The sequence below is a fragment of the Trichoderma atroviride genome, chromosome 5 (assembly GCF_020647795.1).
Source record: "Trichoderma atroviride chromosome 5, complete sequence".
Classification (NCBI taxonomy): Eukaryota; Fungi; Ascomycota; class Sordariomycetes; order Hypocreales; family Hypocreaceae; genus Trichoderma; species Trichoderma atroviride.
The window spans coordinates 2,662,032-2,685,197 of record NC_089404.1 but is presented as its reverse complement, the minus strand read 5'-3'; the positions used below and the strand labels follow the sequence as shown (position 1 = coordinate 2,685,197).

At 47.8% G+C, this 23,166-nt stretch overlaps 9 protein-coding genes across 9 annotated transcripts; 6 read left to right on the top strand and 3 right to left on the bottom strand.

The window, feature by feature from the left end:
• Nucleotides 1-90: 90 nt before the first annotated feature.
• On the top strand, nucleotides 91-2,760 carry TrAtP1_010095 (uncharacterized protein; the record flags this gene model as incomplete). Its single annotated transcript, XM_066114563.1, has 3 exons — nucleotides 91-364; nucleotides 439-1,249; nucleotides 1,308-2,760. 3 exons carry the CDS (start codon nucleotides 91-93, stop codon nucleotides 2,758-2,760), a joined length of 2,538 nt encoding a protein of 845 aa, XP_065970659.1.
• A 43-nt stretch (nucleotides 2,761-2,803) lies between these two features.
• TrAtP1_010094 (uncharacterized protein) lies at nucleotides 2,804-5,424 on the top strand (the record flags this gene model as incomplete). Its single annotated transcript, XM_014089947.2, has 2 exons — nucleotides 2,804-4,058; nucleotides 4,157-5,424. The coding sequence occupies 2 exons, from the start codon at nucleotides 2,804-2,806 to the stop codon at nucleotides 5,146-5,148; spliced, it is 2,247 nt and encodes a 748-aa protein (XP_013945422.2). The 3' UTR covers nucleotides 5,149-5,424.
• Nucleotides 5,425-5,759: 335 nt separating this feature from the next.
• On the top strand, nucleotides 5,760-7,055 carry TrAtP1_010093 (uncharacterized protein; the record flags this gene model as incomplete). The annotated part of the gene is made up of 1 exon (XM_014089525.1): nucleotides 5,760-7,055. One exon carries the CDS (start codon nucleotides 5,760-5,762, stop codon nucleotides 7,053-7,055), a length of 1,296 nt encoding a protein of 431 aa, XP_013945000.1.
• Nucleotides 7,056-7,777: 722 nt separating this feature from the next.
• TrAtP1_010092 (uncharacterized protein) lies at nucleotides 7,778-11,687 on the bottom strand. The gene is made up of 2 exons (XM_014089948.2): nucleotides 8,625-11,687; nucleotides 7,778-8,572 (listed from the first exon to the last, which is right to left on the bottom strand). Exon 1 carries the CDS (start codon nucleotides 11,408-11,410, stop codon nucleotides 8,627-8,629), a length of 2,784 nt encoding a protein of 927 aa, XP_013945423.2. The 5' UTR covers nucleotides 11,411-11,687; the 3' UTR covers nucleotides 7,778-8,572; nucleotides 8,625-8,626.
• Nucleotides 11,669-14,125, top strand: TrAtP1_010091 (uncharacterized protein). Its single transcript, XM_014089949.2, has 3 exons — nucleotides 11,669-12,247; nucleotides 12,338-13,172; nucleotides 13,255-14,125. Exons 1-3 carry the CDS (start codon nucleotides 11,965-11,967, stop codon nucleotides 14,102-14,104), a joined length of 1,968 nt encoding a protein of 655 aa, XP_013945424.1. The 5' UTR covers nucleotides 11,669-11,964; the 3' UTR covers nucleotides 14,105-14,125.
• A 320-nt stretch (nucleotides 14,126-14,445) lies between these two features.
• TrAtP1_010090 (uncharacterized protein) lies at nucleotides 14,446-15,885 on the bottom strand (the record flags this gene model as incomplete). The annotated part of the gene is made up of 4 exons (XM_014090023.1): nucleotides 14,446-14,959; nucleotides 15,027-15,471; nucleotides 15,537-15,573; nucleotides 15,640-15,885. The coding sequence occupies 4 exons, from the start codon at nucleotides 15,883-15,885 to the stop codon at nucleotides 14,446-14,448; spliced, it is 1,242 nt and encodes a 413-aa protein (XP_013945498.1).
• A 2,219-nt stretch (nucleotides 15,886-18,104) lies between these two features.
• On the top strand, nucleotides 18,105-19,192 carry TrAtP1_010089 (uncharacterized protein). The gene is made up of 2 exons (XM_066114562.1): nucleotides 18,105-19,067; nucleotides 19,144-19,192. The coding sequence occupies exon 1, from the start codon at nucleotides 18,154-18,156 to the stop codon at nucleotides 18,991-18,993; it is 840 nt and encodes a 279-aa protein (XP_065970658.1). The 5' UTR covers nucleotides 18,105-18,153; the 3' UTR covers nucleotides 18,994-19,067; nucleotides 19,144-19,192.
• A 440-nt stretch (nucleotides 19,193-19,632) lies between these two features.
• TrAtP1_010088 (uncharacterized protein) lies at nucleotides 19,633-21,029 on the top strand. The gene is made up of 3 exons (XM_066114561.1): nucleotides 19,633-20,029; nucleotides 20,154-20,658; nucleotides 20,729-21,029. The coding sequence occupies exons 1-3, from the start codon at nucleotides 19,810-19,812 to the stop codon at nucleotides 20,868-20,870; spliced, it is 867 nt and encodes a 288-aa protein (XP_065970657.1). The 5' UTR covers nucleotides 19,633-19,809; the 3' UTR covers nucleotides 20,871-21,029.
• A 99-nt stretch (nucleotides 21,030-21,128) lies between these two features.
• On the bottom strand, nucleotides 21,129-22,280 carry TrAtP1_010087 (uncharacterized protein). Its single transcript, XM_014089951.2, has one exon. The coding sequence runs from the start codon at nucleotides 22,227-22,229 to the stop codon at nucleotides 21,330-21,332; it is 900 nt and encodes a 299-aa protein (XP_013945426.1). The 5' UTR covers nucleotides 22,230-22,280; the 3' UTR covers nucleotides 21,129-21,329.
• Between the last annotated feature and the right edge of the window lie 886 nt (nucleotides 22,281-23,166).

Here is a 23,166-nt window from a genome sequence, read left to right as displayed (position 1 = left end):
ACTGCTCAAACCTGTCAAGCTCTCGACCATTCTTCATGAATAAGGCGACATTTTTCCTGAGCATTGGACATTAAAGGACAATTCGAGGCCATGTCTGAAGATACTTTAAGTCTCGGACATGTCGCGCTGGCTTGCCAGATACATCTACAAGAACTTTTGAAGGATGAGGAATCTCAAGAAGATGCTGCTAAAGCTAGAGAAGGGTTCTGGGCTTCTCGTCAATCCGCCGAGTTTAACCTATGGTGCACCAAAGCTGGAGTCTACGGCGAGGGTCTAAGAGCCATTGATGTAAGATTGAAGGATGTACCAGGAATTTTTGAGCTTCTAAAGCAACTCCTTCAGTCGCTGTTACATGATTTTGCAGGTTGTCACCTCTCTATTCCCATGCTATAAATGGAGGGGTCGTTGATGGATGCTGACGGCAGCAACCATGACTAGAACTGCAACAACCCGACAAAGAGCCTGAACATGCGGTTAACAACCATGATGGCTCAGATGAAGATGTCCAATCAGATTCATCATCGCTCTCCTTTATGTCTCTCTCCTCCTCTGAGAAATCGGAGGCTAAGGCAGATGGCGCCATCGACGATCTCCTTTCAGCGTCTGAGGAACGTCATGCGGCGTTGCGAACACATATCGCAGACACAATCGATCGACTACATGGCCACGCACTACAGATTGACCGCGCAGGAGCCAAACACCGAAGGGAGCGGATAGAAGTTTATCGACAGAAAGAAAGCCCGAAATGGGCGTATGAAGGGTACAAGGAACTCGCAATCCGAGCAGCTAAAGGTTACTTCCCGTCCGCATCTGAAACATTTCGACAGCGAATAGGGGAATCATTCGCCAGGCGGAGAATTCGCTTCGAATACCTGGCAGAGCATCAAAAGAAGAGAGCGGTTGAAGTGACTGTCCATCAGTCGCAATCCTCGCCGGCCAAGGTTCTGTCTGGATCTAAAGACCATGATAGGCCAATGCATATTGTCAAAATACAGGAAGCAGACGCAGAAGCAGATGTATTCAGTCAGCGTCTTCCACATGACCAGCACACCATTTACTCAGCTACAGTGAATACCAAACTCGACATGCAGCCCCAGCCAAATCGTCAAGAACGTGCAGAGAGCGTCGCCTCTGTAGCGCTGCGGCATCCCGGATTCCCGCCGCCTCCTAAGCTCTATGGCGATGGCTTTCAGTGTCCTTATTGTAGACTCGAGTTTCGTGCTAACGAGGCAGGGAAAGAGCGCTGGAGGTGAGTTTCAGCTGAATACCAAGAATTCTCATCGCTGATTAGTTGAGTCATGCAACAGCCAACACGTCATTCAAGATTTCGAGCCGTATTTCTGCACCTTGGAGGACTGTAAAGCGCCATTTGATGTGCCCAATTCTTTTGATGGCCTGCTAGAGCACTTGCAAAGCCATCTTCAAGAACGTTATCACATCGATATGCCAGATGGGAAGCACGAGGAGTTTGACGAGACAGAGTTTGAACATCATCTTGCACAACACGGAGAAATATCCACTGAAATGGAATCTATTATGAAGAAAGCAAGTCGACGCAAAGGCCCATACTTGTTTGAGAGCTGCCCTTTCTGCGGGGGCTATCCTGATGTTATTGAAAAGCTCTTCTCAGACTCGGATACTCTAGAGGCTCAAAAGGCGTTGCGAAAGCACATTAAACAGCATATGCAGGACATCGCCCTCTTCCTTCCGCCGTACCGAGAGGATATTTTGGACGAAGACGACGACCTCAAAAGTTTTGCTGTCACAGGCCAAAGTGCCAACGTTGAAGACTTTGAAGGTCTAGGGGAGTTTCCCGAGATTTGTGGCCAAAAGGACTGTGACTGCAAAAGTCGAGGAAGAAGCATCACAGAAACTTTGCCAGATGTATCGATTGCAGTAACAGCGGAAGGCATGGAAACCCAGATGGATCTTATAACACCGATACTCCTAGGTGATACAGACCCGGATCTCTGGAAGGAGATGTTTCCGACTTCTGCTGCATATGATAGCTCCCCTGTGCCAGATGAGTATTTTCTCGGAGACGAGCATCTTCGATCGTTCCTTGTATCGCTTTCATCACGATCTCACGATATTCCACCATCGATATCTAAAGTAGCCGAGGCTCTCAGTACATTTAACCCGATTGAGGATTCACAGGCTTTCCAAGATTGTATGAGCTCGCTAGCCGTTCCAGAAATAAGCAAGGAATCCAGACGTTTCTATCCCATTGCAGAGAACAGGTGTGAGTGGGTATTTCAGCACAAGGAATATTTGGACTGGGTTGCTGGCCGCCATATGCTGCTCTGGATAAGAGGTAGACCGGGTTCAGGAAAATCCACGTTACTAAACCGTCTTCTTGCAAACCTTCGAAAAAACACCAGTTCTGGGGCTAGCGATATTGTCCTCTCTTTTTCGTTCAGAAATTATATCTCTTTTTTTTTCGGAAATTATAGCGATGAGCTCCAAAATGCCCGGCGCAGTCTTTACCAGTCTCTTCTCTTTCAAATTCTCGGACAGGCCCCCGATGCATTACCTGAACTTATTAGAACCTTTGAACAGCGACGCAAACAAAGCAGAGAAACGGGCGAATCATGGCGCTGGGACCCGGATGTTCTGCGACTATTCTTCGTAATAGCTGTTTCAAGAATCTGCCAGTGTGACCGGATCTGGTTGTTTATCGACTCGTTAGAAGTATGCAGCCAAGATATTATCGCCAATCTTACTGAAGAGCTCGAGGCTTTAATTCCCCCCGTCATCTGACAGTTCGAAAAAGGCCCACATTTGCCTGACCTGTCATGGTCAAATGCACTTGGATCCAAACCGTTCGTTGCAAATATATCCCGAGAACGAGAACCAGGGTGATATGACATTGTACATGCTGGATCAAATTTCTGAAGATACATTGAGGGCAACTAACATTCTGCCAATTATTGTTGAGAAGGCCAGTGGGATCTTTACTTTGGCCATCCTCCTCGTGGAAAAAGTGCTGGAACTTGAGCGAAAACAAGTCTCAGCGCGAATCATCGAACAAGAAATAGAATCTATTAGTCCAGTCATCGAGCTATATCACAAGCTCATTGCACGACGGGGGTCGCTTTCATGGTCTCTGGAGACCATTTATACCATAGATGAGGCCATAGTCCAACTGCTTATCGATGAGGATGCGGAGATTTGGTTTTTACAAACTCTCAGCCAGACACCTCTTTCATGGGCCATGGAAAGGGGATATGAAGTGGCAGCCAACCTATTGCTCGACAGAGGCGCCGAGATGGAATTTGGACTTTCACCACATGCCACGCCAATGACGCCGTCGACAGCTGTGGTGGCTCAAGATGGTATCCAGCCGCCTCCTGCTCAGATACACTCAGTCCCGAGAGACGCATCTGACGACCTTAGAACAGCTGATGCCAGTTCAAGTAACACTGATCATCATTTCGTTCAAGAATCTACTCTCCAACAGTTGGAATCTAGCAATATCCGCAGCTCAAGTATCATAGCCGAACTCCGGGAAGCGTCAGACCATATAGACGTCCAAGACAAGATGCGCGAACAAACACCAAACAAAAATAGATCGATGGAGGGCGATGCTGTGAAAGAGTGTTTTCTTTGCAAGACCTCATTTGCACCGTTCCAGGCCAGGCACCGCTGTCGAGCCTGCGGCTTATTCTTTGATTCCAAGTGCACTGCAGTCATGTCAACCCCTGACGGCCAGAGGAAGCAAGATCAGAAAGAAGACGGCGCCAACATGGCCAAGGAGATTTTGGGGCCGCTACTCACCAGCGTGCCTACGGTGCAGTTTCTTCTTCCGCAGGCATACAAGATGTCGCGGCGGGAGTGGGAGGCGGTGAAATCCATCCTTGAGAAGAATCTCCGCGCTAGAGACGACTTGAGTTACTTGGCGGATTTGTTGGAGAGAGGAGAAACTGGGAGTGGCGATGGAAATGAAGCTGAAATAAATACCTATTCGGGCTCACTCAGAGTTTGCAAGAGCTGCCTCCCTATTTTCGACGACAACCAGCCGCCCGTCTTGCCAGCGTTTCTCTCGCTCTCAGAGCAAGGTGCGTAACATCTCCTTCGAACATTTTACATGTTCCTTGCGATTACGAAAAATATATATATATATATATCTTTGCTAATTGTGCGCGGGACTGCACAGATATTAAAGATAGGTTCCAGGAGCTGGGCCGGGCCAACCGAGCCCAACGGGCGAAAGATATACAAGACTTGGGAGAAGCGCGATGGGCCGTCTACACGCAGCCAGATGGCCACACAAACATGGATCGCTATGATGACATCCGGCCTTTCGCCCAAAATCGTGTTAAGCTACAGGTTCCTGAAAATACTTCCGACTACGTCAACGCCTCCCCCATCATTTTGACATCTCCGTCTCACCCAAGCCAACCTCCACTGCGCTATATCGCGATGAAGGAACCTACTCGAGCATCCATTGACCATGTCTGGCGCATGGTTGCCGAGCAAACATCATCACCGGCAGTCATTGTCCAAATTTCAACCATGGTTGAGGTGACGATGAGCACTCTATATTTTCCTGAGAATGAAGAACCTTGGAATCTTAACAAATCAAATCTGTGGGGCGACGATTGGAAAGCAAAACTTAGCGTTATCTCTTCAGAGATTGACAACGGCGGGACTGAAAAGTCTAAGCTATTACTGCATGTACATGGAGAAGAGGAACCGCGGGTAGTCTGGCATTATCTCTACACGAGATGGGACACCTATTCTCCTTATAGTTTGGATCACCTGGGCGGCCTCGTGGAAGTAATGAAGTCGTCGTGGCAACATAATTCGCCGTCTAATCCGCGCATTATTCACTGCGACGACGGTAGTGGCCGGACAAGCGTGTTTATTGCTCTTGATCACCTTATCAGAGAGCTAAACTTTGGAGCTCTTGCGAGCTACAATCTGCCACAGGAGGGTGACGATCCAGTTTATAACACGGTTGAGATCCTGTACCAGCAGCGCCAAAATATGGTGCATCGCCAAGCTCATTATCTACTGCTCTATGAAGCGATGAAGAAGCTCTGGCATGACAAGTACGGCGTTGTGGCTGAAGAAGGCTCTGGTGAATCGGCGGCTTGGAGACGCGAGGAGTCGAGTCCTCGTGAGCAATGCATCGATGGGGCCTAGAAACGCCTTGTTTGAACTTTAAAATGTAACGATATTGATGAAATTCCTCATATCAAATTGCAATTGAGAAAAGAAGATATACGGCTCTCCTGATGAGACATCGAGCCAAGTTTCTTTGCAAAGGAGATTCTGCGCACCCCAGACGTTTTATATGTACAAGTGCCATAGCAGTCACTATTTAGTTGCACTAGTCTCATCAAATACCAATACACAGCAGTGTTACTGCGCCTCGCTCATGGCTATGATCACTTGGTAATTTTATTACAAACTGGCTAGATACACATAATTAGACAGGCACATACGACTATAGACAGTGGAAAACTCTCCATTCAAGATCCAAAATCTTCTCATCTTGCCATGCTTCGCTTAGTGGAATCGCTTAGTCTGGTGCTGCCTGCGACCAGCCCGAGCTAAGCAACACGTGAATCTCTGCCTAAACATGCCGGCTTCAAGACGATGGACTCAAACAGGCACGCCAGGCAACAGCGCAGCGAATCCATCACAACCACCGTCACGATCACATGACTACGCGTTGAGCGACGAGATATTTAGTTCGATGGAAATGACGTTGCTCTAGCTCGCGTTCATGTACGCGTCCAGGCAAATCCGAGATGGCGTCTCTTTCAGCTCTTCCACCGGAATTGGCTTCCCAGGTCTTCCAACTCCTCGAAGCCGGGGACATAATCAGCCTCAGTGTTACTTGCAAATATTGGCGAGCTCAATTAGCGCCAGACATCTTCCGGGCAATTCGCCTCACCAACGATGAGAGAGTTGCGCGGTCCGTTCTGAGCGCCGTCGAGGCTCACGGCCAGTACACAACTAGCATCGAGTTCAAATCTCGTTGCGGCCTCAATGCTGAGTTGATGCCGCCCGCCCTCCCGCCAGCCGCAGTCAAAGTCTTGCAAGGCCATCTCACTCCGAATTTAAAGACTGTCAGTATCAACTTTGATTATGATTATGGCAGTGATGAAGCATGGGATACCTTGGAGGGGGGCTCAATATATGTATTCCGAGACGCGGAAACCGAAGAATACATTCGAGAGAGGGAAGAGGCATGGCAGTGGCGGGCTCTTATGAATGAGACTTGGCGGGCGCTGGCAGCCAATATGCATGTGAGAGAGCTTATCATCGACAACTTTGTTACCAAATGGACGTCTGCTTTCCGCACACAAGAGTTCCGTCAATTTCTCTCCCGGCTTGAGTCTGCAAGCTTCGACTTCCTCGGCCTTGATAACGGCGCGGGGTGGAGGACTAATACAATGGGGGGATATCTAGAGTTCATTTCTGAGCTGGATTCCTCTTTTTTCCACCACATGACGGGACTGAAACACCTCACAATCATTGCCTCTGATCCCATCGGCCTCGAAGGGCATAACCACACTCCGCTTGCGCTCAACCCGGGAGATCTTCCACTGCTGGAATCGCTCAAGATAAGACGTTGTTTCGTCGGCCCGGAGTTGGTTTCATTCATAGAGGAACACGCTCAAGTTCTCAAGTCCCTCGATGTCAAGGATTGTGTCAGTGGGTTTAGCACTAACCCGGCAGACTTTGACTCGGCGGACGATGGCATAACGTGGGCCGAGTTTTTTGATGCAGTCTATGAGGCGGAGCCCGCGCTTACCGACTTGAATGCTGGATTTGGCTATCTCCGGAATGAAGACGAACTCGAGCCCGACTACCGGTTTGAGGACGAGCCTGAAAACTTCCAGGAGATTCGCCGGAAGCTCAAGGCCGACCCAAGCTTGCGGTGGCTGGTATACGGGTACATAGACGACAAGTATGGCTGGCTCTGCCTACATGACGAGGCAAATGACGAGCAGTTTGGAAGGGGCAAGGACCAGATGGCTTTTAATCGACTCATGGGCCTTGTGATTGAGAACGCTGCAAAGGCAAAGCATTCACTTTAGATACATATCATTGAATTCTATAGAATACGCTTTTGTTTGCATGTTGATTGGCCGCCCATGTTCAATTTCCTACGGAGTTGCCAATGGAAACGGACACAGGATTGGTCACAGCACGCGACCAAACTATGACCGAACAAGAAAGACTCAGTCAATTTGATGATCAACATTATCTCTTTAATTTTGGCAATGGCTGATGCACTTTGCTTTAAAATGATTTCATCACAATTGAAATAAAAAGGTTACAGCCCATAAGACTGTCAAGGCTTATATCTCATTGGTTATAATTGTTACCGGCCATTTCATGAAGAGGCTGCTGTTGCGACCCAGCTCCCTACCCAAAGAGGGGTACTAGCTCTCATCATGTTGCAGAGATGAAAATGATGTCCTTTCGTTCTGGTATCCTCTGTATGCATTTGACTAGCCGGATGCACTTTCTTGTCTAATCACAATCTGGCTACGTCGCAGATTCTTTTTCTAAACCCAAAAATAACAATTAGTCATTATTAAGCATACAACATGGATCCCAAAGTCATAAGCCAACTATGCTCTGAATGCCAAAGTGTCGTGATGGAGGAGAAGCAATACGGAAGACCAGAGCGCATGGGTAAGAGTCGGAATCTTCGAGAATGTGATGAGCAACCCCATAGAGATCTATGAAGTTGAACGTGGGCCGTATGGTGTGGACTTTTGGGATGGGTATAAGTCACGCATTTTGAAGCTGATGTAACAAATACCTGGGCAGTCAATCGTTATGTAATAGCTGAGTACTTCTAACCGAGAAAGATTACTCCTCTTGTTGCTAGTTAGTGACTGGCTATCTAACTATCTAATGAGTGCAGTGGTCGAATCGTATATATCTAGTCGTTATCCTTGAGTGATCGAGGACGACAGTCGCTCATTGTGGCTTTTGTATAACGAACGATCGAGTCTTTATGATGCTCCTCAAGTTAGTACTAGATGATTGGGTGGCGTTCTGATACTTCATTCGGAACACGTGCCTGTTCCGTTGTGGCATTAGACATCATATCGTACAGTTTCAGCACTGACAGTAGATATGCTGGGTTCAACGTGACCGCGAGGTCGTCGCCACTTTGGCCAAAGCTCTATTGCGCGAGTCAGTCTGTGCAACTTCATTTGCGGGACCTATGCAAGCCCAGGACAGGGGTTCCAAATTCCCATGGATAGAATACCACGTGTTCATTCAGAGAAAGGCCAGCCTAGCCGTCAGCTCAGCTCTCCAAACCCCCCTCCCCCCTTTTCAGTTCCTCTCTTCTCATTTCTCTTTTCCTCTGCTAAGGCTGAAGAGCGGAGACAAAAGATGACAATGGAGAAAAACTGCGATTTGTAATGCTGAGCCGCACGTTGTCACACAGAGATCAGAGTGCAGTGATAGTGTCGTACGCAGAAATCTGGGCTATAGACCCTGACGTGGAAGATTTTTCCCGCTCTGGTTGACCTAAACATTGTCTCAGAACGAGTTGAGAAAAAATTACGTTCGCTCGTTTGCCGTTTCTGAGCTATTTGTACCATCTTAGTACGAAAGAACAAGAGAATGAGATAAGGCCATACCTTCAACCCGGGCTAAAAACCCGATCCCCATCGCGGACGATATACCGCCCAAGAATAGCCTTCGCGACTGCTGCAGAAGTGGCTGCCGCAAAGTCTTGCCAGGCTTCATTGTTATGGCTATCTGCATAATCACAGATGCCCTTTACAACGATACACGGAATTTCATCCCAGGCTCCAGCGCCTTCCGTTTCGAAGGCAATAATGTTGTGTGTGCTGGCGATTCTATCACGGTCTTCCCCGCTCTTCATAACGGTGTTCCCTGACCCCACTCGGCCGATGAAAATCTCTGGGCTGAAATTGGCCTCTTCGACTGTATGTTCTCTTACAACCAGGTTGGTTGAACTGCATCCCGCCACGGTACACGACGCCTCAGAAGCTGACTCACAGAAGGCGTCTGAAGTAGTACACAAGTCACACGATGTCCGATGCTTGTGAGCATATGCCGGGGAATATAGCCTATCTTCGGCAGTCCCAGGATAACTATAATGTGCTCGCCGTCGCTGTATTCCAGCTGTCTTTTGCAAATGTTTCAAGTGCTCTGAAGCCTCCTTTTGTAGCCGCTTTCTCATCAATTCCGTTTCAAAAACAGCAAGCAGGCCCCGAATGTCCCTGTTGGGGCGCCCGAGGCTGTCTTCGACGGTATTCTTCACTGTAAATCGTCCAGGATATCGCCTGCCATAGTCATACTGGATGATAGTCTTGCTCACTACTACATCACCTAGAAATGCATCAAGGTTGGCGATGCGAGGTACTCCCCCACAGAGACCGACAAGGATAGCGAGCCTAAGGCTGGTATAGCTCGATCGCAAGCTAGCAGTTGCAGCAGCCGCATTATTTGTTCCCATGCCAGGGAAGAGGGCAAGAACAACGTTGTGATCTCCAATGCGACCTGTGATATAGGTATTCACGTCGCCATCAGCTCGGCCGTAAAGATCACGCTCCTCGTCCCAGAATTGGTCGAAAAGCAGGGTGACGGCATCGACTTCTCGAGGCAAAGCGCAAATGATGGCAACATGGAAGTGTGTGCGGTCGGCAGGAGGTAGCTCCTGGCTGGTTATGACCTGACCCCACCTCCCAAAATCTAGATCTCTGGCATATTCGTCAACGCCGTCTAGCGGTATCTGGCTGAAGCCTTGGATTAGGTGAAGCTCCAGTAGTCGAACTACATGCTGATATATCCGCGACCTGAGCGTCTCACTGTCAAGGGGCCCGCCTTGTTCGTCCTCCCACAATTCACCATCCAAGCAGTTGTCAATGGCCTTGAGAAGAGGAGAGTCTTCGGGAATGTGGGATCGCCATCCCTCCTTGCCAAGTTCCTCATCACCATTGAACACCAGGTCCACGTCGATGAGGGTTATGCGGCCGCTGGGAACCTCGACTAGTGGAACATTGTGCAATTCTGCCAATTGTTTGAATGGTTTAGCGAAATACACCTCTATGAGGGCCACGGCTAGAGCAACCATTACCAGGCAGCGATGCCCTAAATCCAGATCGTCCGATGTCTCATCATCGACGTCCCCACTATTCATGACGACTCGAAAATTAGTTGCGCCGGCGGGACTGGCTTTGGGTAGCCGAGTTTGCATGAAAGGCCGCAACGGAGTCTTGTACGAAGTTGTCTGGAAGAACTTGATATTTGCCGACCCCCACCCTGGCTGGAGCCAGGAAGTGCCGGTCAGGTGCAGAATTGTAGAGCCGATGATTAGAGAAAGGATTCGCTTCGTTTTTTCTGTGAAGAAGTCGTGTCGATCTTCAAAACATTGCAAGAGAGATATTGGATTGGCGGTCTTGTCTATCAGAAAATTGCTCTTCTCAAATCTCATCTCAAAAAGTTGGCCACTGGTGAGCTTCAGCACAAGGCGTTGCAAGGCCTTCGTTCTCGTCTTTATAATTGGTCTGCATAGCCTCTCCACCCTTCCGTCTCTATCCTCAGTGCTGCTTACACGAGGTGAGGCCAACTCACCTGGAAAAGTAGAGCAAACCCCCGGATCTTTGAAGGTCTGGACGCGAATCTCGTGCCAATCCCGCTCCATGGAGAGAAACATGTCAAAATCAAGATCCCCAGCTGCATGGTCATCGCCACGAAAGTCTCGGATGCGATTTCGAACAGATTTGATGGGTGGCTTCTGGTTGACTTTCTTATTGGGCCTCCGGTACGTGCCCAGTTCGAGTTTCACCCCAAACTCATGCTGGCTGGGACAAGAGCATCCCTTGCAGTCTAACAATGCATCAAAGATCGACTGGGCCGCCTTGCAGATGGCATATGATGGTTCAATCACGTCTAGGGATGGGAACTTGTCTGCCGATTTCTTGGAAGCCTGATCTGGATGTTGTTTGTCGAGTTCGTCTGCACAGCTTTCCAGCGCTTTATCCACTTCGCCTCGTTGCTCCCCAGGTGTCAACCATTGGCTAACAAACTCGAATCTCGTCTCGCTAGACTGCTTTCGTGCCTCACTCCAGTAAACGTTGAGCATCCCTAGACGAAATTCCAACGTGGCGGGGTTTGACGGCAAATGCTGGAGACAGCTCTCCGAGACGATGGAATTGAGGTGGACCAAAGCTTGCTTAACAAGTTCACCGTTTATTCGAGTCGAGGTCTGCCGTATGCGCACCGAGTAGTCTCTTAATCTGATACAATGGGACGCTAGGTGACTGTAGAAGACCCTGTTTTCTTCGTTGGCATCGTTGATTCGAGCGATATGCGCCATCTCCATGACTGACTGGGACGATTTCAGGAGCAAGTCGGAATTGCAGCTCTCGTCCTCGGGATCAGAGGAAGTGGCCATCTCGCTCGCCTTCGATCACCCCACGACCGTAAATTTTGATGTCCACCCCGCGAACTAGCCTAGGCGTTGGTCATTGTTGATGAGGAAGTTAAGGTTCTCTTATAAACGTGCGCGGGGGCGGGGAGGCACTAGATGCGGCTCGGACCGGGTGGCTTTCAGGGGTCTTAACAAAGTGACATTGCAAGCTAACGTGTACCTAGGACAGATCAACTCGACATTGAAAAGAATTCCGGTTCCAAACTTCTCTAGAACTTACATAGACATTCCGAAGCTTGGGTGGTTTTTCTAGCTTTAAAAGAAACTTCATAGTTTATTCTAGCGTATTTTCTTCGCTAGTTTCTAGCCTATCTGTTAGTGTTGCTTCCTCGAAACGACCAATAATAAAAGACTCAAAGAGGGGTTCATTGGCGCCTCAACGAGATACCATCAGACCTTCCTCGTCTCTAAGGCATCGCGTTCTGTCATGAATGCCCATGAGTACCTAGTCGAATCGATAACATGAAACCTCATTTTTTAATACAATTGCACCACCTAGATTTAGTGGCCTTATCGCCATGACAGATGCGGACGAGACTCTAGACGCGGGGCCGACTATTGCCATCCGTGTCACCCAGTGCTTGGCATCTTTCCAAGATTGTCTCCTCCGGGTATCTTCTATATATCCTAGGGAATTCTCAATAGTAGAAGACCAAGCTGCGAGGTTATCTACATGGGCTGCGAGCATCGAGGTCTTTGCTCCTAGGCGAGCGTCCATAGATCATCGCTTGCGATACGCGCCGGAAGTGCAGAATGTTATCACCGGTCTGCTGGAATCTCTAGACTACCGCATCCGTGCTTGTAGGTCTCACTCTTTTATGCCACTTGATTATTTTGATTTTCTTCAGCCTCTACCGCCAAAAGTGAACAAGTCAAGTTAAGAACACACAGGCTCGGATGTCCTTAATTTGCTGGGCAAATTCGCGGCATCGGATGCTCGGAATTCTGCAAACGAACGGCTCGAACAGTGTTTTGTAGACATCGCGACTGAGATCAGCCGCCTCAACAAGACTTCGAAAACAATCCGCGGAGCCAGCAATGAAGCCCAGGCTCTCAAAGTAAGAGATTTTCAGATCACAGACGACGATGGCAATAGTGTGGAGACTCTCCTACTCGGTTATTTCGAAAACCACATTGGCTCTCGGTTTCCCAATATTAACAAAATAATCCAACAGAGACTTGCTCGCGCAATGCTCCTTCGACTAAAACTAATCCTATACAGGAGATATCACAAAGTGAATACTTCTATCCAGCCGCAGACAGCAATTCCCAAGGCTTCCATCACATTATCAGCTGCTCGGCCAAGTGTACCCTCTGCGCATCGCGATCCGAAACGGGATAATTGTCTAACTGCCATCATAGCAGCGAACACAATTACATTCCCACAGATTCGAAGTGCCATAACTTTCCCCCCCGACAACTTCAAGAAAGCCTCTTCAAGCCCTTTCGTTATTTCAGCACGCAAGACGGCCGCCTTAGGTAATCATGAGGCACTCATATTCCCACCTGCTCCTGGTCTCGCTGCAAAACTGAGGTACAAAGAGCTCGAGAACAAACGTAAATTTGATTACAATATTGCTCTAAGGCTTGGGACGGCAAAATATTACGCTGAGTCAGAACGCAATAAGTTGCTGAAATCAGACCTCCAAGCAATAGGAGTGATTACTTGTCCTTATTGCCTGTATGCGTTCCCAGCCCAAGAGATGTTCGATGAGCAAAATTGGCAGTGAGTAGCCTAACCTTCCACCAGGAATCATCATACCTATAACGCTCTTACCGTTTAGGGATAATACTGAACAGCCTTCTAGAAATCACGTCAAAAATGACCTGGACCCTTATGTGTGCCTCTTTGAGAATTGCGAGGATGCAGACCTGCTCTATAACCACCGTGATGAATGGCTCAGCCATTTGCATCAGCACAGCAAGCACTGGCGCTGCTCCTCTCACCGCGAGCTGAGTCCATTTTCTACCCGCGAAGAGTACATCAGACACATACGGGAAGCCCACAATACCAAACTCAGCGACACCCAGCTCCGCATCTTAGCGAAGAGGAACACCCGCAAGGCGGTGAGGCTGTTTTCATCGTGCCCAATGTGCGCCAAAGATGCGGCCAAGGTTGATGGTCATCTGGAGGACCACATCGCCGAGCACCTAAGATCCCTAGCCCTCAAGTCTCTTCCAAGCTACCAAGAGGAGATACCAGACGGCGCTGGAGGTGAGAAGGATACCATTGGATCTTCAAGGCCACAAAGCAGAAGTACGATTAGTAGTTGGATGGACGACGAAGACATACTTAAATCTAGAACGAAACACGTCAGAAAGAAGCACCCAAATACGATCAGTAGCATGGCGAATCTCATGACTATTCCAGAAGATGTTAAGGCCGCGGCAGTAAATGGCAAGAAAGTTATGCCATTATTTGACCGATACAGCGCTGACAGTCCGACCTCGGATACTGGTAATGGCAATTCTCTGAGATCCCTTCTACATTACTCGGAGAACATCACCCGCTTCCTGGCTGACAGCAGTCAACGCTGTCCAACTAGCCTTAGCTCTATTCAGACACAAGAAGAGGCCATCGTAGCAGGAGAGGCTCGCATGTCTCAAAATCTAAGAGCTTTTGATTTGCAGTTTGGCCGCGATAAATCCGGAACCTAAACACCGGAACCTCAACTTGCCTAAAATATAAGAAAAATGATGTTGAATAATATGCGTAATCATACTATCCTATCAAAATGCGCTTAAGTATATGTTATTTCCCGCCCCCCCTTCAGGCTATATGTTTAAGCGTCAATTATGTTTGTACAAAGGTATACATGTCATTAGAACACACATTACTGCTGATCCGGATATCAGAGTAGTACTACCCTTCTTAGGTCATTGTGCTGTGGTTAATAGCATTTCTAGGGCTAATCTTGCTTTCTTTCAAAGGGTTTATATAGGCTTTAAAAAACTTGCCAAGGAAAAAACTGGCTAAAGAGCTTAAAATAGAATAATATTCATGGACCTCGCTGATGCTCTGTAATTTCTGTAGATCGTGTTATCATAATATGTCCCATTGGTGCTATCTCTATTTCACCGTTGATCTCGCCGTCTGAACCCACATGCGTTGACGTTTTCCCCTTATCAGAATTCATTACGCCCAACTCCCAATTCAAATGTTCCTCACTCTCTGTGATTCTCTGAAACATCTTATTCCCTCCAGGTGAAAGTCTCGAGCGGGTATGAATGCCGTTTTGTAGGCTGGCATTTGCAGGTTTGTTGGCCTGAGAGCCACCCATAGGGGCAGGGCCATCAGAAGGCGAATGTGGTGAGCTTCTTGCAATAGAGAGGGGCAACCAACGGCCGATAGTACGGTCTAATACAGGACGGAGGAGAGGTGCAGTTGCAACTATAATAGCGACGCAGAGTTGGATAACACCAGTAACCATAACTGTGATCCCAGAGAAGGTGAGATCTTTTATGTCAAGAACGAAGTAAGAGCGAAGGCGAATAGCTGTGCATACGACAGTCCTAATCAGCGTGTTAGGAGTTGAGCATTAGATCAGTCTGGGTTGCTTGTTCCTAAAAGAGAACTTACACAAGACCAAAGGCAAAGACGCCTATTAGGGCAATCTTGTATATCTTCTCCATCTGCAGACGCGCAAGCAATCGAAGGGGTAGGATAACAATAGCCACATCTGTGATAATATCGAAGATACTGAATAACGCATAGGCTACCCTCCCGTTGCCACAGTGGCCTTGTACAGTTGGATCCCAGTTCACATTAACGGGTTGACATACGAGGAAAGAAGTTAGGATGGTTTGAAGCATCCAGACAACATTGAGCCCCATGATAAGGTTCGCGATCCATGCATAAGATTGGGCAAAGAAGATGCGCTTAAGCATAGCCACGATACTATTCTTAGCAAAACCCAAGCTGATAGCATATAGTAACTGAGATGCGAAACTAGCTTTCAAGTATCGTCCGGTAGGTATGAGTTGAAGCTGGTGCATATGATATCCAGCACCCCCGAGAACGACCACTGAGAAGCATCTATCAGCATCAATTTTGATACTTTTACCACGAGTGCGCGTAAAGCCTACTTACTGCAGATATAGCTGATGCTCACGCCCCAAAATGCCAGCTATTTGAAAGGCCCCGGTTAATTGTCAATCTAAAGGCCCAAGTATCCATTAGTTTGTAAACTCACCAGGCTAATATAGCAGAGAATATCCTCTAAGAAAAGTAATGAAATCCCTCTCAAGCGTCGGGTCCATATTCTCAATCCTGTCCATGCCGTTGCAAGCAGAGGCAGCACCACACTGAGAATAACAACGTCCAAGCCGGAACTTGTGATGGGTGGGAATTCAACTTCAATCATTGGTAATGTGGTCGGCCCCGCTACACCGTCCTCCTCGCCCACGCTGCTAAACCATGGGGCCCGGTTGCCTGACATGATTGTAGTACCTATTGAGGTCTTGCGCAGAGCTTGTATCTACACCTAAGTAAGCGGATAGGACAAAGGAAAGGGGTTGGTTAAGATAGTAAGGGTGGACCTAATCCTACTACATATACACTTTTTATTAAGAAGGGGGAAAAGATAAAGTGCGTGTTATGGCTATTATAATGTTATACGAAGAGTAACTACCGATCTCCATGAATCCTCCCGACGAACTAGAGCGGCTCAGCCGATACGAATAAAATGACTGGCGTAGACTTTTGAGGCTAATAAATGAGTTTACGGGGGAGGCCTGTACGAGTATTAAATTGGCCCTGGTCGTGGCTGCGGCCTAGATCGCTTCAGAAAAGCGGCGAGCGCGTAGTCACAGCCAATCGAATAAGAATTAGTTGTAGAACCTTTTCACTGTGATCTTCTCTCGTAGAACTTATATTTTGTTAAGAACTGAGGCGTGTAAAATGGAAGTGGTCGGGCTTTAGATCTTGACAACACATCAAGGTGAGCACTGAGAAAAACTCCCAAGGTCGAAGGATGCATCAAGTTATTACTGAATCCATTTATTTGTAGATAGCATATCACAGCAACCTTGCCAAATAAGACGGACGCACAGCCCCCCTGAGGCTTACTCATACAAGAGCTAAAGAGCAATAGGTACAGGTATAAGGATGTAGACCAGTGCAGACCGCTTCAAGCTTTGCAAGGACTAAAGCGTCGCATGAAGTCGCCATCTACCCCTGTCGAGATGTGGGGATCCCTTCTTCTTCAGCCAGATCTAGATAGGATGGGCTGAAGCCACCCCGGAAAAGCCAGACTCTGTTAGGCTGATGATGCGGTAAGGTATCCGCGTTCCTGGAACCTTGCTAGCTTAACCGCTCTTCAAAGAATGAGCGAATCTGAGCAGTATACCTTTGCAAATCTGCAGAAGAAACGTCTGCCATGCTTCGAAATTAGTACATGCTGAGCGGCGGTGGCCTCTCAGCCTCGGTCATCGTGTCTAACCTGCCTCTACCACTTGCACTCTTCGATCTACATCCTTGTTATTGAAGCTGGAGGCAACGCTAAACGCAACCCAGCCATCGCTTTCCCCAACTCTATACTGACCTCTTTGGCGGCGAGTGCGGCTAGAGGTACCAGACGATATCCCAGGCGAGCTTTGGATAGTCCCCGGGTTGATCTGTCGTGCGGGGAACTCTTGGTGGCACTATCACCAACTCAGGTAAAACTCGCCATATAAGATTCGCGTACTCTAGTTACATAACATTAACTAGCCACACAGGACGCTATAGCTGCTAAGTCTTATGTACTAACACGAATTAACAGGCAGATGGATTTGTGGTGACCAGCTTGACCTTTGAGTCGAGACTGTCGGCGACGGTCGCTAGAGCTATGCTAGTCTCTTCCCCTACGTGAAGCTGACGGAAGATGCCCCTGTCAACAGCCCCAAGCAGTATGGCTCAGACGGTCTTATGCATATCCAGGGCATTGTTTGACCCACCGAGCATTCCCTCTACGCAACGAAACTGTTGCATCGTGGCAGGAAGTACGGAGTTAGGGTCAAGCTGATGCCTAACAATGACAGCAGTGCTAGCAACCCTGGGGTATTCGTAGCCTCTTTCAGTATCGAAGCCAGGGTCACCGTGAGATTGCTGATAATGTCTTCCCTTAAATGGTATCACCATCGTCAACGAAACCTTGGTTGCCAAGGTTCTCTTACCGCCCCCTATTATCAACAGCCGCAAGCCACCGGTGTTCAGCTCGAAAACAGCACAAGATCCATAGCGAGGAGATTTTTCTCGCGGCTGGCGCGATTCGAACTTTCCAGACTTTTACGCTCTTAAATTGTATATTCTGATGAATCAAGGAAGTTTGGCATCCCCGTTGTTCATCAGCCTGAGGCAGGTAAATCCTTTGTGGACCACGGGCTCTTTGGTGCGCAATGGAATCTGAAGAATCCTTCTCTAGCTCTAAGCAACTTTTACAGAGACCTGCAGACTGTCTTACTGTAGAGGTCTATGGTCATAATGCCGAAGGTTACGCCGAGGAGGCGCTTACGATTCCAAACTCGATAACATAATACGGGCACTTTGGACGCTTAGATTGAAGCAGCGCCCGCTGAAATGAGGGGTTCAAGGATCTGCGAGTAAATATACTCCGTACTGCTAACAGCACTATATAACCCTATTTTGACAATATGTCGAGTTTTTTTTTTTTTTTTTCGCCTTGAGCAACCCATCTATATGACGGCCATAAAATATACAAGCTACCATGAACAGCGCCGCAGATGACATTGTCTCTCTATTCCGCGCCCACGTAGCGGCTCTCGCTAAGCAAGACTGGGCCACAATCACGGCCAGGCTTCACCCAGAGCTTACGCGGAATCATCGGCCTCAGACCGCCGAGCAGTATGTCAGTCAAGCAAAGGAAGGATTCAAGGCCCTTCCTGATCTACATGTCACGCTGGACCAGGTATTTGCCGATAAACGCAACAGCTTCGTGTTTGGTCGCCTAATCCTGCGCGGCACCCTCAAGCAAGAGTTCATGGGGATCAAGCCCTCTGGACGCCCCTTCGAATTCTCAGAACTCACATTTTATGAGTACAAGGATAGTAAAGTTGTGCGAATTCTGACGGCTACGGATAAAGAGTCGATAAAGGATCAAGTCGAAAGCCTTCCTCGGACGCCATTCGATACAGGATACGGCTATGAACATCCTGAGCAATTAACCGGGCTGAAGGAGAAATTTATAAAATTTATCGAATGCGTAACCAAAGACAATGCCAAGGAATCTGTCCTGGAATATAGTGCTACAGAAGTCTTGTTTAATGGCGTACAGAAGGTCAAGGCAGAGGAAATAATTCAACAGAATCTTGCCTTACAAGACGCTCTCACAGAGTTGAAAGTGGAAGTTGACGGGCTGGTTGTTGACGAAGAACACCAGCGGATTGGCTCTGCTTATTTCGTCACTGGACGGGTGGCCAAGCCCTACAAAGGCTTTTTGCCAGGCCAAATGTTTCAACAATACAATTACGTTATCCATTTCATTAATGGAGATGGGAAACTCGGGGCGATGATATCAGTAGTAGAAAGCGAGAAGGCCATTGAATGAGGTAGCACGGTGGTGAATTAGTGTATTACCATAGAGCTCGCTGTATTCCAGTCTCCAAGTATTTTACAATATAGGTGAGATCTCATCTCCGTGTCATACCCTTTGCACTTTTGAATCCTGCTGAACTCGCGAGGTCATTGTAACAATTAGTCGCGAGTGGTACCAAGGCGACCTTTAATTCTGTCCTGGCATGCCAAACCATCATTGGTGAGAACTCAATGCAGATCTCGTTTAAGCATCGAGAATTACGGGCTAGACTTTTTGTAAACCGTTTTTATTTTGTTTTTATATCATCATGTTGAGTTCAACATAGCATCGACTCAACTGCGAGCGATTCTGAGACTGTGTGGCAAGGCAAACTCATCTTTTTCGTATGCGGTTGGCCACGTCAAGTGCAAACCAGACTATTCTATAACTATTTATTCAAGGCGTCTCAAATCCATCAGCGGCTGAATTCTTTTGTAGCGACTGTTGACTAGGTTAAAGATGATTAGCACCGCCACGAAGGATCAGGCAACCACTACAACATTTAGGGTGAAACTTCATAACTACATCTCTTTGCTGTGTGCCTTGGCCAGCGGCTGCTGAAACAATGTCGCATAACAGCTAGCGACTTTGCGAAAACAATCGCCGAGGTGTGGGAGACAGATGTACTTTGGTAGCTTTTTTAGATGCCGCACTGGTATATTAGTAAAGTTATAATCTCAGGCAAGCTAACGTGCAATAACCATAAAGGTTTGTCGCATTATCTCATACTATTACTGCATCTGAGTAGATCTTCGTGCAAAGTGCCTTTGGTTGGAAGACTCATCGAGCATGTCTGGACTCGAAATCGTGGCTCTCGTGCCCAGCATCATTTCCGCGTGGTGTGCTGTCGCTGTGGAGTACAGATCGTGGCGCAAACGGAGGGCGAAGCGGACGAGCGAACGCAAGAATACCATGTTACAGACTCATCTACAGAGCATTGCTCCGATGTTAAACAGCCAGTTCCAAGAACACTTCCGGCGAGGAGGTGGCGCATTCCAACGGGGCGACGGTAAGTTACTCGCTTCAAGAGAGAGAGAAACAAGGTCCATGTTAAAGGGCTCGAAGCATGAGGAAAATATGCTCTAGTGTCGCTGCGCTGAGTTCAAGTTCGCTGATGGTTTTCTTTTTCACAGAGATAGGAATATCTGGTTTAAAAGATCAGTTAATCCACGCCCAGAGGATAGAGATTGATCTCCTGAGGAGCCAACGAGACAATCCCAGCGATGTGATTCATCCTAACCATGATTCTATCTTCGGAGAGTCTAGCACTGGGCGCGATCAGACCATGGCAATTCTTTCCCAGCAATACCAACGCCTATCGCAAGCGCAACCGATTCAGCAAATGCCACTATTCGCATCATCTTCTCAAGGTCAAGTGGATGTGTCACAAGCAAATAATTCCGGAGCCATAGTGTTATCCAACGTTGGTTTTTCCGGAAATTCACCGATTCTCATGGACAGAAAGCGTCTCCAGGTGGATGCCTATGGAGTTGCCGATTTCCAGAGCTGCACGAGTTCTGGTGGACCCTGCCAACCCGGCCGCTACAAGATAATATGCAACTTTGGAATGACTGAGGTACATGTGCGAGGCATTCTCATGAATGGCTCTGTTACGGAAGCCACCTTCAATGGTGTTATGTACGCTTTTATCGCTCTGCTATTCTGGTGATCACTCCTGCTGACACGTGTTTTTCTCCCGGCCTATTAGGCCGTATCCAAATAGTCGGGTGTTTTCGTACGTCCCTGGTACCGCAAATACACCTGTACTTAAGGGATTTGAAGGTTGTTTCACTATTTCTCCGGAGGCAGGTAATGTTGTCGCGTTTGAGCTGTGGTGGATGGGACAATGATGCATCTTGGTATGCTTAACGCGATCTGCCTTTGTAAGCCAAGACATGACTTTACGAACATCAAAGTCAATTGAGTTATATTTCGGCAGGCTAGTAGCTTTGTTACAGTGTCCTTGGTGCTATAGTATAGCGGCTCATTTTATTTTTACTGAAATGCAGCAACTGCCATTATCATGTGTCTTCTTAGGCAGATGATTGCAAAATATTAATAACCTCTGAAACAAAATAAAGCACATTCTCATTTACATATACATATTTCACATGAGCATATTTATTGTAGTTAAGTCTCTTATGAGAATTCTGGAAACAGCGGGAAAAGCTCTTCTGTAGCTTCAGACTAGATTCTAAGCAAGCCAAAGTGCTCTCATTATGTGATAATAAACTGCTATTTGACAATGTGTCTAAGGGACTGGATTAACTATGTGATTGAACAGTTGTCTACACCTAGCAACAAACATATTATGCAATAGCCTGCCATAGCAATCCAGCCACATATATGGCGAGCGGGTTAGTGAACCGGAGGGCAGTAGAGGCCGAAGTTTTACTAGTAGTAGAAGCCAACGCTGCATTAGCGACGACTGCAGTCCCAGAACCAACAGTTCCAGTTGCAGTACTTTCAGTTCCAGCAGCTCCAGTGCTAGATCGTGCTGGAGCAGATGATGAGGAAGGCGATGGCTTAGGACACGCGTTCTTATACACAAACTGCTCAGGCGGACCACTGCAAGTAGTCGCAGCTCCAGCGTCGTAGGTACCATTCGAATACATCCAACAAGAGCCCGAAGCGTAGGGTGAGTTGTCTGGGTTATGCGGATTAAACACGACGTAACTGCAGGAATCGGCCTTTGCACATTGGCTTAGGCAGTCCGATGCGCCTTCACTAGCACTACAAGTGCTGAAACAATCATCAGGCGGTGTCGGATACCCGCAAACCGAGGCGACAGCAGAGGGCGATGCAGTCGCTGCACAATCGCCCGAGGTAGGCGTGCCACCGCGGCACACGGGCTGGTCGTAGACAGACAGATAGGGGTTGGCGCAGTCAGAGCTGCCGGCGCTCGCATCGAAGCTTTCACCGGGGTACACCCAGCAGGTGCCTGTGCCCGTGTAAGGGTTGCCGGCGGCGAAGATGACAAAGCTGCAGGGAGGGTGGGCATTGCAATAGTTCCAGCAGGAGGCTTTGCCGGCGCTGGCAACGGCGAAATCGGGGCCTGGTGTTGGATAGCTGCAGAGACTGGTGACGAGGGAAGCTGTGCAGCTCGGTGCTGCAGAGGTGGCAGTTGGGGTTGGGGTTGTGGTTGTTTGAGCGAGGACTGGGAGAACGCGCAGTAGGGCGATTGACGCCCAGAAAGGAGTCATCTTCATAGTAGCGAACGTGAAAAATAAAGAGCGTAGATGGTAACGAGCGTAGATGGGAGCGCTGTTGGGCGGAGGGAGCTTTGGGAAATTAATCGTGACAATAGAGATCAAGAGGACCACGTGATGAAGCACCGATTAGGAAGTCGCCGAAATACAACAACCAACATCAATCCTACCAACAGCTGGTTGGTTATTCTCATCGTTGTATGAATTCATTTATTTTTTTTAGCAGCATCTTCCTTTGTAGTATAATCACGTTCAACTTCTGTCATTATGTGACCAGCTTCTATCAGTTGCCACTGCCCCGAAACTTTGAGAGCTGCTACAAATAAACGCCAGGTTTAGCTTCCGCATTTTAGTTCCATGATTGCTCGGTTCCACGACATCATCCCGGAGATTGAACGCCTCCTAGTGCAGTATATAAGAACAGTCATCAAGTTGGTTTCAAACTCTCCTAATTATATAAAGAAAGGTTACTGTTGTTACTGCTAGAAACAGCGTTTAAAGAACTCTTATACAATTCCAGCTCAAGCCTTTTCCACCCAATATTTTTTCAAGCTCTTTTCTTTTATAGCCAGTTCTTACAATAGCTTTGCATACTTTTCATTTATTATAAGATAAGTGTATTAAATATTCCAGATGTTCTACAACTCAACTCCAATTAGAGCAGTGCACTAATCTTTCAAGTTTATTCAACGCTTTCCTACCTATTATAAGGTAGAATATTTCATCTACCTAGCACATACGACCATAGGTAGTGGAGAATTCGGGGTCCCGTCTGCTCCCCCATAGACAAGCCACTAACCGGCAGATTAGTAGTCAAGTGGGTGACCATTGGCGAACACCGGCTGTTGTATGTTTTTCTTTTTGGCTTTGGTATTATTCGTTGTCTTGTTGTCTCTCTTTTTGCCCCTCTGCGGCTGCGAAGCTACCTAGTAAGACT